The sequence below is a fragment of the Emydura macquarii genome, unplaced genomic scaffold (assembly GCF_026122565.2).
Source record: "Emydura macquarii macquarii isolate MOO-44397 ecotype Brisbane River unplaced genomic scaffold, CSIRO-AGI_Emac_v2 contig_691, whole genome shotgun sequence".
Classification (NCBI taxonomy): Eukaryota; Metazoa; Chordata; order Testudines; family Chelidae; genus Emydura; species Emydura macquarii.
In genome coordinates this window covers 8,195,290-8,212,547 of record NW_027130828.1, presented here as the reverse complement: position 1 = coordinate 8,212,547, position 17,258 = coordinate 8,195,290, and the positions used below count along the sequence as shown (strand labels likewise).

The 17,258-nt window shown below is 48.8% G+C and overlaps 2 protein-coding genes across 2 annotated transcripts in view; one reads left to right on the top strand and one right to left on the bottom strand.

The window, feature by feature from the left end:
* Positions 1-11,824, top strand: part of ADAMTSL2 (ADAMTS like 2) — a 44,354-nt gene extending 32,530 nt beyond the window's left edge. The window contains exons 15-18 of the mRNA XM_067541860.1: positions 5,311-5,481; positions 5,949-6,125; positions 8,607-8,751; positions 10,413-11,824. Of these exons, the coding sequence (XP_067397961.1) occupies positions 5,311-5,481; positions 5,949-6,125; positions 8,607-8,751; positions 10,413-10,531 (612 nt within the window). The 3' untranslated portion in view covers positions 10,532-11,824. The remainder of the gene's footprint in view (positions 1-5,310; positions 5,482-5,948; positions 6,126-8,606; positions 8,752-10,412) is intronic.
* A 147-nt stretch (positions 11,825-11,971) lies between these two features.
* The window catches only part of FAM163B (family with sequence similarity 163 member B), a 45,578-nt gene continuing 40,291 nt past the window's right edge, over positions 11,972-17,258 (bottom strand). The window contains exons 2-3 of the mRNA XM_067541861.1: positions 15,559-15,674; positions 11,972-14,742 (exon numbers count right to left, since the gene is read on the bottom strand). Of these exons, the coding sequence (XP_067397962.1) occupies positions 14,353-14,742; positions 15,559-15,651 (483 nt within the window). The 5' untranslated portion in view covers positions 15,652-15,674 and the 3' untranslated portion in view covers positions 11,972-14,352. The remainder of the gene's footprint in view (positions 14,743-15,558; positions 15,675-17,258) is intronic.

The window sequence follows — 17,258 nt, the reverse complement described above, 5'->3', positions numbered from 1 at the left end:
TGTTTTCCTCATGGTAATGGGGGTTGCAACCTGGGCTGGGCCGGGCCCCCCAGGGCCTCCAGGCCCCGGTAAAGTGTACCGTTCCCCCCTCCATGTGGGGTCCCTGTTCACAGGCCAAACTCTGCTCTCAGCTGCACTGCCCACCGCAGTGACCTCAGCGGGGCTGCACAGGAATCGAGTTTGGCTCAGATACGGAGATGGGGAGAATTCCCCCTTCTCTCCCCTATTATCCTGACGAGTCGTGGGGGTCTAACTGTTACAACAGGAGAGTAAGAATCTGGCCCCTCCCATGTTCTATTGCCAGTGCTGTGGGTGACTTTCTGTTTGACCTTTGGCTAGTCATCTGTGGAGTGACAGAAGGGATACAGCTTTCCTTCTGTCCCTCTGTTTCCCCAACAGCAGAGGGGGCTTAATAATACTTTGCACTTGACACGTAGGGCCCCAAAGCACTTTACAGGGGCTCAGGCACCATTAGCTATATTTTACAGAGGAGGATCCTGAGGTACATGGTGGCAAAGCCATGTGCTAGACAGCATCTCTGTGACAAAAACAGAACTAGAACCCTGGCCTCCTGATCCCAATCCCCTCTAACCACGAGAATAAGCCGCCGCACAGCAGTAATGCACTACCAGTGTAACACTTTCCTCACCGGCATGCTGGAAGGATTAATGTAACGATGACTGCATGGCAGCGTGCATTGAAAATTCTTCTACTGCCGCCACCCTTCCGGCTGAGGAGGGCAGGGTACAGTCATTCTGAACCCATCGGGGACAGAGGGGTCACTTGTAAATGACATGATCTAAAGCCCTCCACCCAGTGGCTGAGCATTCTTTCTCTTGAAGTGCACCTCCTGGCTCGGCCTGCCCCAAGCCAAAGGGAAGGGGGGAGACAAAGACACACACAGTGTTTTAATGGCACTGACAGCAGCAGCAAGCCTGAGGATAATCGACTTTCTCCGCCCCCCCCGTTTTGTAGCACGCATTGAAATTATTTGAGCGGTGCAACTCCAAATATAGTAGTATCCCGTGCAGCAAGACAGTAGTGAATGAGGGCAATAAACTTTATGAGTGCCGAGAAGCAGCGTCTACGGCATTAGCAAAGAAAATCAGAGAGAGGAGAGAGCTCAGACACGCAAAGGCTCCTTTGGTGTCAATGTCCATGAACTAGGGAGGCTGCAGCAAATATTCTTGCCATCTGAAAACTCGCAGTGAAGCTGACCTGGGACAGCTGCCCACTGTATGGGGATTATTTTGAACGTGTTGTAGTTCAGAGATCGGGGCTTGGCCAAGACTTGCAGGCTTCCAGTAACACCCTCATCTCCAATGTGAGCAAAATACTGTCTGTAGAGTTCTTGCACCATCTCTGGTGAGCCAGTCCATTAAAGGGAGATGGAAAGTGTGCAGGGAGGTGATTATGGCTGTCATCACAGTCCTGGGCTTGGGGGAGGAAAGGCAGCCAGCTCAAATTTTGCAATCCACAAATGATTTGTTTTGCCTTTGTGCCCTCCTGCTCTGGAAGGAGAGAACCCAGGAGTCCTGCGTGGAAGTGCAGGTCCCAAGGCCAACGGACTGGCCCACATTCCCAGCCTCTTCCTGCCTTCGTTAGGTCCATGTGGCTGAATGATTTCCAGGTCTGTTGAGGCCCTTATTTACAACACTTCCCACTAACTGCAACTACACTGACACCTGCTCTTATCGGCTGCTGTTCAGAGGCAGCCAGTGGGCTTAGAGCCACTGCGGGGTGGGTGGAAAACTCGATCCATCTCCCTGTCCCGCCGTGTCTTGCTTGAATAAACAGCTGAGGGGGCTCGGTTCCAGAAAACAAAGGAATTTATGATGCCTTTTTGTGGCTCTTGTGCAGACACTCATTCGCAGAAGGGGCAGGGTTTGCCAAGGGAAAGGGGAGATTGTGCAGCCAGGCTGTTCCTCATAGCCCTTCCTTGGGTGTATGTGTGTGGCAGACGGTTTGGACAGAGATGGGCCAAAGCTGGAAAGCAGAGCAGTCGCCACAGAAGATGTTTTTTCCTTTGCCGGCTCAAATGTATAAAACTAGCAAACCACACATGAAAATAAAACGCCTGCAGAAGCCGGTCCTAATGATTTTGCCATGGAAACAAACCCCTTACCAATGAATGTGTGTCCTCCACTTCATGCTGTCTTTCCTGCTGCAGCCTCCCTTCCCTGAATCTGCAGCAAACACACACTATAGGCAAGAGCCAGACAAACAATTTATTCAGTAATTTCAGCCTCCTTTCTTTGCAAACAGACTTTGATCTAAATTCTAGACTCTGTTCCATAAGGGCCCTCCCCTTGACCTGTGTAGCTGAGAGCAGAACTCAGCCCTGGGAGATTAACATGTTTATTATTCATCGAAGTTTGGTGCAAGCAAACCTATTTCAGCCTATGGGTTGCTCACAAATGCTGCGCCATGACACAGCTGTTTGTTGTTCACCCTGTGGGCGTGGTTGTGCCCTTTGTCACATGGCATAGTTTCTGCTCTCCAGTTAGCTGACTCTGAAACCCGCTCAGATGAGGCTGCAGATGCTCCAGATGTGAAACTCTATGTGGACAGGCATTTGCCCGAGAGGCAATGAAGTGGCCTCATTCTTCTGAACAAAAACTAGCTCCCGGTGGTGGTCAGTCAAAGGAGTTGCAAATATCAGCAAAGAGAATTCACCGTTTTCAGTCAAATCAATACCTTTTTTTGGGGGTAGTATTCATTCTGGTAGAATTCAATCAGGCGGTCAAGTGATCTAGAGCTGCTTTTGTAGTAATAATCTCCCGTTCTTTCTCCCCAAAATGATTGTCTTTTTAAGAGCAGAGATGAGCAATGTCTATCTTACGTGGTTTGGTCTGTCGTATTTAGGTAAACTAGCTGTGCTCTTACACTCCACCTGTCTCTGTCGGCTCTGAGTGAGTGAGAACCTGTCAAGCTCCAAGCTCAGATCTGTTGTTTTGGGTCCAGCTTTAATGTTACCTAAAAGAGAAATTTATTGGGGAGGGATTTGGAAAGAAAGGAGCATTTCTGCTGCTGTTACCTTAGACTGTTCTCTTGCTCATAGTGAGTGGAAAAGGTGTATTTCCCTACACCCAGGCTGGTCTGTTTGTGAGACTGACCATAGAAAGTGACGTGGTGAACTGCTGAAATGATGTGGGGGAATGAGAGAGACAAAGCAATAGACCAGGTTTCTTATCCCTATTGTTGAAAGCTCCTGGGTGTCTTACGCCTCTTAGTTCAATGGTCATTTAAGGGAAGGAGCTTGCTTGCTTAATCAATAGATCCAGGAATAGTTGGGTGACTATTTAAGTGACACAGAATCATCATCTCTCGCCTCGCAGCCAACATATCTTCCTCTGCTCAGTCCTTCATCTGTGACACATCCATGAGGCACTTGGTTGTGAAGTTGGGAGTTCTCTCATTCTACGTGAGTCCTCCCCAGCACACAAGCACTGGGGCACAGGAATCTCCAGTTTGCATGTGCAGAAAAACATGGCCTTCTTTTGAGTTTACAATTAGTTGTGTGTGCAAAGTGGGTGTGCAAACTTGAAACTCAGCTTGTCGCTAGCTGAAAATTTGATCCACAGATTCAAGGCTGGCTTCCTCAGTGTGCATGTTTTTGCTTTCTCTCCCCCATATCTTTCCATAGCTTTGATGTGATTTGCCAGATTAGCTAGGGACACACTGCCGACACGTCCGCCACCTCCATGCACAAGTGAATCCCACCATTGAAATCATAGCTGGTCCCACTGCGAAGTTCTGCTACAGATTAGGATCCAGCACCAAATTTCCTCTTCGTTTAGGAGCATTTTGATGCAGGGTTTAGATTAAAAAGCATCTCTGATGATTACAACCTTGTTCTGCCTGCTGCAGGACAAAGGTCTGCCTGGGCAGGTAGGACCTATGAGTGTGGAAGATCCTGAGATCCCTGCTTAGTTCTTCCTTATGCAAAATTCCCAGTGACTTGACTGTTTGAGGACTTTAGCATTTGCCATCAGGTGCATGAAGGTGACACACTCTCTTCTCCTGTCTCAACCATCTCTACGTATAATCTTTGCTTCACGTTGCCAATAGTCATGTGATTCAAAACAAACCCCCCGTCCTAGCCCCCAGAAAAAAACCTTCTTAAAAAAAAAAAAAAGGTGCCGTATGTTTGTGTCGCATGGACCTTGTTCCAGAGCTATTTTTACACTGATTTTGATTCATTGGCGCTCTCTAAAAATATGTGGTCTCCATGGCGACGGCTGCGCTGTGAGATGTAGCGCATCTCCTTAAAGAACTGCAACAAAAGAACATGGGAACTCTCGGTGTTTAAAATAGAGCTGAAGACAATACCTGTGTGGGGCTTTTTTTATTTAAATGCAGGGGACATATTATCACCATTTCCCTTGTTTTTTATAGTCTCTTTGAAAGCTGCCACCTTCCGCTAATGAAGGCTAAACGCTTGATCTTCTAAATGCCCCTCACATCCTCTCCCCTGCCAGGGAGACTTCAGTTTAAGAGTGACCAAACTCCATTTCCCAGCATGCCTGCAGAACCGGGCACCGCATTTTGTGCCGTAGTCTGCCTTGCTTCCTGACTTGTCCTATCCTGTGCTGCTCAGTGAGCACCGGTGGCAGGGTCTGGCCTGTCATATACATATGCCATCAGTTTCCTTAGCTTTTAAAAGTAAATGGCCACGGCCATATTATTTGGTGGCCCTCATGTTCTCCTTAACTCATGGGCAGAAGTTGCGTCTTGGATGGAAATCACCAGCAATCAATGCAGGGGACTGGTTTTACGGTTTAGAATCTGCCACGGACTCCCTCTGTGATCGTGGGCAAGTCTGCTAAGTTCTCTGGGGAAGCTTTTGTGATTGTTTTGGTGCCCAGCGTGAGACATCTTTAAGGGGGCACCGACGTTCAGAAAGTGCCGAGGGACCGAAACCTGTGGATGTTTGTCAGGCTTAGTAAAGTTCAGGGGTTGGGTCAGTCCCTAGTTAGCCTTGGGAAACTCTTGCCATGTAGTGAAGAGCTGCCCATAAGGCACCTGATTTTGCCCAGTCAAAAACATACATGGTCCCTGCCCCAAGGAGCTTACACCTGGGGTCAGATTGAAGATGCGGTTCAGACATACAGGAATCCCAACCCGCTCCATTATGGCCGCGATCAAGATGAAGGTCTCACACAGGGCTTCCCTACAACCATGTGTTTGAAGAAGGGATCGGAGAGGAGGCGGGGCTGCTCACAGGAATGTGGGGTATTCCGCCCTTTTGAATGCTTGTTTTTGCACCCTCCCACTAGTCACTAGCCCCTCGCGGCTCTTTTTTTTCAGTGCAGTGGCAGTTGCGGGCAGGGGAGGATGATCAGGCACGTGTACTGTAAAACCAGCGATGGCCGGGTAGTGCCAGAGTCACAGTGCAGTCTGGAGGTCAAGCCACTCGCTATCCACCCCTGCGGGGACAAGAACTGCCCTTCCCACTGGCTGGCACAGGACTGGGAAAGGGTAAGAGCTGATGCATCTCAGGATTTGCCTATTTCAACTGATGGGTTCAAGTGTCCCGTCCATATGAGGGAATGAACCTCGTGAGGGAGGGTGCAGAAAGAGTTTCAACTCCTGGGTCCACTCCCCACTTTGACTTGCTGGGGCTCCTGTGTCAAATCACTTCCCCTGTCAGGGCCTCAGGCTCCCCATTTGTGAAGAGGGGATAATGCTAGGACTTTCCTGCACAAGGTAAGGGAGGTCCCAGGGTGCGATTCCATCCCCTGCTCCCCTTCGTTGTTGGCAGGGGATCCTGGACAGACTGGTGGCCGTTTGGTTATGTTTTCCTCTCGGCTGTGGGGAATATGCCTGAGCAGAGGCACTAGGAGAAATCGTTTACTGAGCGCCAGGCTCTTCTGTCCGAGGTCACATGATATTGGACGTCTCTAATTTTGGTCTCGCTCTCTCTGTTTGGCTTCCGTCCTTGGCAGTGCAACACCACGTGTGGCCGGGGGGTGAAGAAGAGGATAGTGCTGTGCCTAGAGATCGTCAACGGGAAAATCAAAACACGGAGTCCTGCCGACTGTGATGTCACCAAGAAACCCATAGAAGAAACCACCTGCTTTGAACGGCCTTGTTTCAAGTGGTACACAACTCCCTGGTCCGAGGTAAGGTGCAGCCTGTAGGAACTGGGTTTGCTGAGTTCAAGGGTGTATTCTGCGGCGGTAGGTCATCAGGCTAGAGGACAGGGACAGGGCACCAGATTAGGAGTCAAGAGATCTCAGTTCTGTTCCTGCCTCTGCCACATTAGCTTAGGCAGGTCACTGCCCTGCTTTGTGCCTCAGTTTCCTTGTCAGTAAAATGGGGACAGTGATACTTGTGCACCTTGTAAAATGCCTTGAGCTCTCCAGATGGGAAGCAGTAACCGAGCACTCAGTAACATGTAATGGGCACCCTGGTTGAAAACCTCAGTGGAGCCCAGCGACATATCTGACCATGGGGAAGAGACAATCATTTCCGCTATGGCCCTTCCTGTGCGGGAAGCGTGGAAGCTGCTCCTCTGCTCTTTCTGGCGCAGTAAAACTCTTTCAAACGCTCACTCTGCTGATGGCTCAGTGGGTTTGATCTCACATACCTGTTATGTTCATAGGATGCCAATCTCCAGGGTTGTCAATCTAGATTCTTTGCATGGGTGCTACATCCATCCTCTCTCTCTCTAATGATGCCAGGGGGCGGGGAATTCCCATTCCTTTGCAAGACTGTTTTAATACTTGCTCTGAATAAGTGACACCCGCTCGTCAACAGAACAATCCTTGGAAAACTTGCCCCGGCTCCCAGCCCTAGCCCCACTATAGACGTGCCAGATCTTTTCCCTGCTCTGTCTGGCACTGCTAGGAATGCACAATAGCTGTAAATGGCCTTAGGACGATGGAGCACAAAATGAATGGTTCCAGTTTAGCTCACGGGGCACAGGCAGCGCTGGTTCGGCCAGAGCGGCTTTATGCGATTGCCAAGAGCTGACTAGGATTTGTCTGTTGGTGCCAAGGCAGCCTTAAATTGTCTTAGCAGCTCGGGGCAGAGTGCAGGCCCTGCCAGGATGTAATCAGTACTCACTGTACTTTTGGAGAATAGCAATGAAAGGAAGTGTTTGGGTTATTTTATGTATTCTTTGTGCAATCGCTTGTAGGAGTCTGCCTTGGTTTGCAGGCGCAGTCGTAGTAACTGTGTAATGGGACAGTGGGGCGGGGGGGGAGCTGCAAAAGGGAGCGGGGAGATACTGGCGGAGAATGGGACTGGGAGACTTGAGGTCAGTACATGGTCCTCGGAGAAGTAAAACACATCCTGTTGCGTGCTCTGCCGATAGCTCAGTGGAGAAGACTGAATAAGCAAAGATTTCCCTGGGTGGTGTCGGGGAAAGCACTGATGGTTTTGCTTGCAATGTTGTTGCAGCCCTGCAGGTCCCAGGATACGAGAGAGAGAAGGTGGGTGAGGTAATATCACTAATCAACCAGCTTCTATTGGAGGAAGGGACAAGCTTTCAAGCGTCACAGAGAAAGCGCGTCCCTTCTCCCCAATGGAAGTTGGTCCGATAAAAGATATTATCTCACCCACCTTGCCTCTTTATAGACAGTTTTGGGGCAGTTCCTGTGGGAAGCCACCCACGTCGCCATGTTGCTGCTGCTAGCATGAATTCACACTTGCCTGTCCCCAAAGAGAGACAGGTGGAGCTGACCTCTCGTACCTAAGGAGGGTCCCTGCAGCACATTGGAGGGGCACTGCTGAGAAGCTCCTGTGCCATGGTGAAGAGGGTGCGCCAGTCACTGGGCCTATTTCTGTGGCATGACATGTACAACGCCCCTAAATACACCCCAGGAAGTCGCTTAGCAGGTCCGCTCCCTAAACGCATGAAACGGGACCAGGTTCTGGGTCCGACTGATTGTCACTGCTGTAGGGCAATCGTTGGTCCGTGGTCAGAATCCAGACCCCAAAAACTGGGACGGGCAGTGGGGGTCCTGGCCCAACTGCTGCAGGTGAGCCTCTGTCCTGCCTTGCAAGATGTGTTTGTGATGATCATTGTTTACACAGCGCACCAGGCACATGTGGTGCTTCAAAGGCAAATCAATAGCCACTGGTCCTTGTCATTACGAGCTAAAGAGCTGCCGTATTACAGCCTGTCTGCAGGGGTCCAGACAACTTGCTGCCTTGAGATTTTAAAACCAGCCATTGGTGTAGTCTAGAATCAATGCAGCAAACCCCACTGCAATTCCAGAGTAACAAGGCAGCCAACCATTGGTAAACAGAGACAGGCAGACCTCGGGGGAGGCAGGGCATTGGCTTTGCAAAACCTGAACGACGCATGCTGGGACACAGGCCCTGTTTCCTCTGACATCCCAAAGGCTGAGGGGGTTGGGAAACTGGGGCTGTGTATCGCCCTGCGTTGTGCTGCTCCCCTCGGGCTTGGCTACACAAGCCCAGAAGTGAAATCCGCCCCTGTGCAGAGGGTGAAAGCCTAGCTGCAGCCCATGGGGGACATGAGTGGGGTCTGCAGGGGAGGGGGGGGAACGTCAGCCCCGTGCACGGCATTGTGTCCATGCCTCTAGGAGCCTTGCTGTCTGCCAACAATGGCTCTGTTGCGCTCTGTTCACCAGTGCACCAAAACCTGCGGCGTTGGCGTGAGGATGCGAGATGTGAAGTGCTACCAGGGGACGGATATTGTCCGTGGCTGTGACCCACTTGTGAAGCCTGTTGGTAAACAAACCTGTGACCTGCAGCCCTGCCCTACTGAGCCACCAGGTGAGAAGGAAGAATCCAGCCCTTCTTTCCAAGGCGGCGTGTGGAGAGTGCGTTTTTCAGTGCAAGCCAATAAGGAGCCGTGGGAAAGTTTTGTGGCATAAGCTCAGGTGTGACTGTAAAGCGATACAGTTCGACCAGTGTAACGCTCAAGAGGACACTTTGGTATTACAAGCCGTCCTGATGTTTCTGCTCAGTGCACGTGTGAAGTAGTGGTGTGAAAGACATCAGGCCTGGTCTCCATGGAAATGTTTTACCAGTTAGGTTATGTCCACACTACAGCCTGTGCAAGCACAACTAATGTCGCTCGGGGCTGTGGGAAAAAACACCACCCTCTTGAGCGACACGTTACACCAACGTAAGTGCTTGTGTGCACAGCTCCTCCCGTGTCCGCTCGCAGAGGTGCTGTTAGCGCCGATCCTCTCCGCCGGCTACACGCAGCACTGTATTTATAGGGAGCAGGGACAGCCCCTTTATAAACAAACTGCACTGGGAAAGGGGTGAGGTCAACATGAACTGAGTAACCGTTTCCAGTGGTTGTTGGATAAATACCTCTTTCTTTTTTTGTGTAGCGGGCGTGTTTTGTAGGTGTTTATCAGTTAAAACCTAAAATCAGAAGCCCGAGCTACATAAAATAATTATTATTTGATGTTGTATTTTTTTCCAATTAAAAAAAATCTGCATTCAGCCCAGCAAATGCATAATGGTGGGAGATCCCCTCAGTGCACCTCACACATGCTATACCTGGAGCTGGCCATGTTAAGTTAAGGGGTATATGTCAAAGGAATAAAACTCTGGCCTGACGATAGATGCTAAGTGCGTGAAAGCTAAAGCTGGTGCCATGCTTCTCTGAATTCCCACGCATGTTCTAGTAAGTTTCATCTGTGCTGTTATTTTAATGATTTTGGTCTCCTACTGTCCTGGGGGACTGGTAACTATCTCATTAGCTGCATACGGTCTGTTGGCTCGAAGGAACTGTGAGCTTTAGTGAGCGTGTAGTTCTAATTCGCTAATAGGATTTGGGAATAAGGTTAGTCCTGCAGAAAAAGCACAAAACTGGGAGTCATATTTGGATTCCGTGCCTGACTCTGCCATGGACTTGCTGCATGACCTGTGGTAACCTCTGTGCCCCAGCCGTCACCTGGGGAAAGCCTGGGAGGTTTGTAAGGCACTTGGTGACCCTGGGACAGAAGGCAGCAGGGAGGGGCGAAGTATTGCTAAAAAAACCCAGCAATGAGGTGGGAGGCTTGTGCCCCACCACGTCCTTTCAGCCATCCAAGAGCTGTGTCATGACTCCGCCCAGCAGCCTCGTTGTGGGAGGGAGGTTTCCCATTCATTTGTCCACTCTCGCACCTGCTCCAAGCTCCCTTTAGCCAATGAGAGCGAATGTGTGGGGCACCCTGTGGGGCTGCAGTTAGCCTCTGCCCGCCAGTCACTCCCGCTGGTTTATTTCCGTCACTCCGGATAATTTCAAGTGTGTATTTTCACACATAAGTTACTGCTTTGTGTTATGTGTTTGTAAGCGCCACGCGAGTAGTGGGTCCTGGTTGTAGAGCAAAGGGAAGCATGGGAAAAAATGAGCTAGTAACATAGAGTAACTTTTTTCCTACTGTTGCCTTCTGACCTCACTCATCTGAGTGCCAATATGTGTTTCTCTTCTCTAGATGACAGCTGTCAGGACCAAGCTGGAACGAACTGTGCTTTGGCAATCAAAGTGAATCTCTGCAGCCACTGGTATTACAGCAAAGCCTGCTGCAGGTCCTGTCGGGCTCCCCACGCCTAGCGGAGAGATTAGACTAATGACTTCAGAACTTAGAGACGGAAGGAATTAGGCGTAGACTCATTTTGAGCATCCGGCATTTGGCCGGGGAAGTAACATACATCAGGGTGATGCTCCCAGGTTTGCCTTAACTGCTTAGTGATAGCTCATCGTGCCAGCGTTCTTAAGAGTTACATGTGCCGCAAACTGGCGACAAGGATGCTTTCTTCCACCATTGCAAAACTGCCGTCCTTGTTCCTCTCATTCCTCATAACAGAGGGAAATGGCACCAACATTATTTTGTTTCGAAGCTGAAATGAAAGCTTCGTTACTACTGTATATTGGTAGCATGTGATTATCAAAAAACTGTACATAGAATCTTGTATATTTGATTCATTCTAATTCCAAACATTCACTTGTTTTAAAAAGTCTTTTCTTTATTTTCCGGTATCTACACCCGTCAGATGGATAATGTCAACGAGTCAACCATGTGAAATTAAAGCACCATTATGTTTTCTCTAACAGAGGATCCTAGAACCTGTTTTCTAATTCATCCAAAAAGTCTGCTTTTTAGCCTTAATTTCCTTTATAAAACGGTTGGGAGTTGATTTTCACTGAGCTCAAGCCAAAGCCTTTGTAATATGTAGGTGTATACTTTTTCAGAGAATTTTATCTTATAATCAAACTTTAGTTTCATAGTCCTTATAAAAATCATAATGCTGACATAGTGTATATAATAATGAAACATAACTGCACTTTATATCACAAAAAAGACATGCTCTTTTTAATATATTTGTTTACAAACAGTGAACGTTACCCCTATAATCATTAATTTGTACTCGTATGTATATTTTAATAAAATTGTCATATTTATGGTGGTATCTAGTTTTATTCTTGAGTTTTTAGTGGATGTCTGTCCCTGGCTATTGGAGCTGATCAAGATGTATTGGATAGGAGTCACTGTAAACCTAGGGCCTTATCCTGCAAACAAGCATCACTCACTTTACTGTGGGAATAGACCCACTGAAGGCAATGGGATGTAAGCTCTTTGGGGCAGGGACTGTCTTTGCTTCTTCTGTTCATATAACACCTAGCACCACGGTGTCATGGCCTAGACATTCTGGTAAATACAACTAGTAAGTAATAATCATATCACCTGTGGATAAGTTGCCCACATGGAGCACTTTCCAGGAGTGGGGCAATATTTTGTACCTAACTCACTGAATAAATGAAGGGCATGGTCTTATGAAGCTATGAGAATAGAGTAGGATTTCCAAAAGCACTGGGTGTTGGCTTAACTTAGCTTCCATTGCCCTCAATGGCTGAGACGCCCACTGCCATCAACAAGAAGCCGAGGAGCCAATCCTGCGCATTTCTGGAAAACCCTCCTGTAGGAGACAACATGATTCAAACAAGGCAATGTGATTACAAATGCTGCCCATCAAAAAAGCTCAGCCTCTGACATCATGTCAAAGAGTAGTTTATTTTTTTGATTTGCTTTTGGTTATTTTTTTTTTCTCAGTGAGTCCGGAAGTCCTGTACAACAGTTCACTAGGTGAAGGTTAGTGAAACAGATGACATTGTTTGCTTAGTTTCAAAGACCTACTGGAAAAAAAAAGGAAATCTGGAGCTACAAGTACGTCCACAGGAAATGCAAAGAATCCAAAGTCTTAAAGGCATTGGAAACAAACTTGAATAAGAATTGTACAAATTAAGAGACCTGTAGAAGCAGCTGCTGTTACATCAGATCACTTAGAAGACGGAACACCATTCCCAACAAGCACATTTACATCAATGCTTCCCCAATTACGCAGCTCAGTAAGGAACAAACGTCAGCATATTTAACCTGTTACAGACCAAGACAAAAAAAACCCAAGATTGTCTAAAATACTAAGTCGTAAAGAATGACTCGTACTTTAAAAGGTCTCCCATGGAATTAAAAAAGCTCAAGGTCAAAAGTAAAAATTCCAGTTAGGCTGCATACTGTATTTATAAACCGATGCGTCTGACACACCGCTTTTCTCTCTGAGAGCATGGTTTTAATAAAGAAACCTGAACCTGCCCATGGTGCCAAGATCATCAGAATCTATTTGCAGCCAGTCCATTCTCTGTAGCTAAACGAGTCGTTCTGCAATTACGGAGCAATGCTTTTAGCCTGAATAATGTACAGTGCCATTACAAAGGAGATAGTTCATCAAACAAATTGTATGCACCAGAAAAAGAAGCCTTGACAGAGGGAGCTGGGAAAGACCTTTCGAGATGCTTCTGTCGTTGCTGTTTCCCTCTTCTGCCAAAGAAATTGTAGATGGCTTATTATAAAATGATCCCTATTGTGCTCTAGCCAGGGCCATGGCTCACTACATCCGAATAGCAATCAACTGACCTCTACAGTTTCTTGAGCATTTGGTGCTTATGGATTCGCAGCACCAAGATGTTGCCGGGCACACAGGCAGTAAACCTCCTCATGTTAAAATGCCAAAGCCAGGTCACAGATTGTGTTTAGACCCGCTGGGGGTCTAGCCCTCTGGCTGCTCCCTTACGACAATTTTGCAGGGTTTGAACCGTTATCAAAACAAAAGCAAACAAGAGTGCAATTTTACTTGTTTTGGTGAGCACGAACTTGAAAACTCAACCCAAACCTCTGCCAGAGCAATCCCTGGGCAAAACAGCAGACGGGGAAGGGACTGGGAAAACAGCTAATCAAGTTCTGTGCCCTGGACATGGATGGCTTCACAGCAGCAGCTTTCTAGGCCGTACATGTCCTTGGCTACTGATGCAAATGCACAATTCTATGGATCCGAGCTCTGTCCGTGGCTTGTGTGTGAGAGTGTGACTGTGTCTTTGTTTTAAGTCCACAATGTGACAAGTTTCCAGATGAAAAAAATAAAGTGACCTCTTAATTTGTGCTTAGCCCTCGTTCCCCTAGGTTAGAAATAGCCTGGGGCATTGTTGGGTTTTTATGGTAATATTTGCAAAAAAACAAAACTGCTGGTGCACTGCTCGCTCATTACAGAGACACCTGGTAGCTCCTGCACGTGTGATTTAAAAAAATACTTTCCATAGGAACAGATGCACGATACAGTTCAGCTCTGGAGGCCTCCACTAACGGCAGAGACTTTACAATAGTTGTGCATCCTTAACCTTGAGGCATTTCCCTTCAGCACTTGTGACCAAAAAGAGGGAGACCGAGAACGCCTCTGTGGTAGAAAGCTCACGGGTAACAGTTATGATTTACTAACTAGCAAATGAAGCTGATCTATGAAATTCACCTCTAGCTAGAGAGACTGCACGAGAACTATGCACTACAAAGTCCCACCTGCTCCTACTTTGACGGCTTCAGTGGTGCACAGAGCCGGTGGCAGGTCCCCGACGGGGGCGGATTTCACCCACAAAGAGCGAGAGCCCTGTTTAGCTGTGCAATGCTCTTCCGCTTTGTCAGCCACTGCAGTAAACCTGCCTGTAAGATTGAAAACTACCCCATAGCAATTGTGGGGGATGCTTATGGAGGGGTTGTTTAGATGGATGGAAGGATGCACAATATCAAAATCTCCTCATTATAAAAAGAACTCATTTTCAATGCACCGCTCTAGAAAACCTACCCATACAAGCTGCAAGCTCTACAACCATCTTTCTCTCTCTCTCTCTCTTTTTTTTTTGCTTACCCTTTATCTAGTGATTTAATATATTTATATGTACATATAATGTATAAATACATTCACAATTTTAAACCGCTTCCAGGGATTTTAAAAGAGTTTCACCAGTGTTAAAAGCCACAATGGCATAGAAAAAGCCTCACGCTGAGTGGTCATTTGCTGGGCAGCCCACCAGGGTGCGGCTCCAGCCACTCAGACGTCAGTGCTTATGCTCCGACTGCGCGAGAAAGCTTCTCGCATGGCTGACAGCCGATTGGGGTTCAGCGCTTGCAGGCCAGTCACGTTCACCGGCAGTTCAATGTCTTCCTGGCTGATGGTCTTGTAGCTGATGCGATCGCCTCCATTGTGAGTCTCTTCGGGCTCCTGCAGGAAGAAGGTGGGCGGTTCATAGTGGGAACAACCGGCGCAGACAGTCCTGCACTGGGAGTGCTGTGTGCTGAAGGGCGAGGAGGCGGAGTAGAGAGAAGGCCCGTTAGTCAGCACTACGTTGCGGTTGCTGTGCAGTGGAGGGATATGGGAATGCACGGCAAAATCGGGCTCCTCCTCATCCTCTTCTGATTCCTCCTTCTTGCAGCAGTAATACTGAAAAGCCAAGGAAACAGGAAGCCGTTGATTACTCAGAAGGAACCCGAGCCTACGGCCGGGTCATTCTAAACAGCAGTGGTGCTGCACATGGCTTTGGAACAGGTCAACGTTCGCGGGGCAGCTTTGGTTCAACCCCACAATCAAGAGATGGGCCATCCTGCACTGGGTTGGAGTTTAGCTGTTTCCAAAGTTCAGGGTCATCTGGGTCCAGGCCCTGTGTCTCGCTCTGTATTCTGGGTAAAACACTACTAACGGCGGTGTGAAGAACAATCTGCAGTTAGCAAGGGGTGGACCAGAGAGGGCTGACCAGGACTTGCTAATTCCAGGCTCCACCAGTCTTTGAAACTGACCCCCTCACCCCCCACAATGTAAAGCCTGAGCCAGTTCAGTTCAAAGCCAGAACTTAAAGGGCTCAGAGCCTGATGCAGAAGGGCCAACAAACACTTCTACCCATGGTCATTCCTGCTGTACTTAGCCTGTCAGCTTCTTGGGGGCAAGGGCCTGGCTACGTTCATGGTTCATAGCTTTGCAAAGCACCAGCCACACGTGCCGCACCTTGGTGTAGCTCCGAATACTTCAGCGACTGAAGTGCATCAGGAATGAACATGGTACCAGAATCAAGGAGCGCACCCATTCAGAAGCATTTCCTGTCCCCTTCGGGTCTCACCAAAAGCCCCTTGAATCTACCTTCCCATCTCCTGTCCACCGGTCCCCCCCGCAACTTTTCAGCTGCCTCTCGGGCTGGACAGCCCTTGTACAGACTAGACCCTGTCACTTTGAAACAAAGAAGCACAGGCTGCCGTGCAGGAGTACCTGGAGCCTACAATAGCAGAGAACCGCGATGATGCAAAGCAAAATGACAGTCGCTAATATTCCACCTGTGATGACCACGGTCCCGGCTGTCATTCGCCCTCTTCTCCATTAACAACCTGGAAGACAGAACAGGGTTTCACAGAGTGGGTAAATGGGTGGAAGAATTATAAACATTTCTACTGCAGTCAGGGAAAAAAAGGGGGATCGGCTCAGCAGCTAACCACGCTCATGTGCTGCAGGGGCGTACAGGGTCCTGAGCCCTGCTGAAAGCCCAGCTGTGCATGGTTGCTGTCACCCGGTCTCTCTCTACCGCAGCCGTTTGGTCAGTGCGCGCCTGTGAACGGCTGCGCCCCATGGCCATGCTGGGGGACCTGAACGGCTGAGTCTGGCAGGGGCTCAGGAGCCAGGTCAGTCTTGCGCGCTTTTGCCCTGAGGTTTCTGATCTGCAGTCACATGGGGCTGGGCTCTGGGGTGGTTGGGGGGGCCCCAAATTGCTATGGTGACTGTGGCACCAGATTACCTTCACCCGGGCTGTGTAATGGCCTCAATCACCTAGCTTTCTTGCACTAAGAAAGGCAAATGCCAGCAGACATAGCGTCATTTTCTGAAGCATCTGTCCCAACTTCTGTACAGTTAGCTGTGCATGCAGCTTTGACACAGGACCGTAAAGACACACACATGACACCACATATGCTTGCTCTAAATAGACATTCACGTTCATATGGGCGTGCCGTGGCGGGCATGAGTCTTCCGCTTTGCCCACTTCGGTGTGGCCAGCTGGTTTTCTGTCCGGCACCTGCTGTCCATGCGTGCGGGAGCAGCGGGGGCTCAGAGGTGCTATGTGCATGTTTCAAAGTCCCTGGGCCACAAAGCAGTGTGGGCCAGATTCTGCAAAAGCCCTCATGGCCCGACATGCCGTGCGCAGCTGCCAATCCAGCCATGGCATTGGGTGCCCAAGAGGGGTCAGCGTGCTTTTACAATTCCTGCCACAACTGGCCAGGGCGCACGTTTGGAAAACTCACCCTTATTTAGCTGCAGAATTGGTGCTGGGCACCATTGAAAAAATGGGCCCTGAGCTCTTTTCAAGCGGGGGTTTTATAGGCACATGTGTTATTATTACACACACACACACACACACACACACTCTCTCTCTCTCTCCACACACACACACACAAATAACCTCCTCTTCCAAAGGGATCCTAACACAGAAGTACATACCCCACTGCGTCTTTGTATTCTGGCTGACAATACAAACACTGGGCTTTCTCATACACACAGCTCAGTAGAGCAACGCCTGACGTCTTTCCTCCAGCAAAACACCCAGAAAAGTTAATGGCACTTCAAGAGTTGGCCACTTGACTTCTCTGGGGTTGGTGGGGGGGCAATCCTCATTATCAGGCCCATTAACGGGGTTGAGAGGAAGGGCTGGAGGCTGCCTTGCCTGAAACCAAAGAACTGGAACAAAGGCCTGTAAAAATCCATCTGGAATCAATCTGTTCAAATCTCGCCGTTTCACTGCGCTGTTGCCTTGGCAGCAACTAATGGGCCGAACATGATGGCTATGGTATCACCCATCACTTAACTAAGCACCACCTGGAAGGTATATGGGGAGGGGTCGGGGGGGGGGGGAAAAAGTATCCCCAGAGTAGGTGTAAGAGTGACTGTGTTATTGCAGACAACAGGTGGGAGAAAATGTCTAT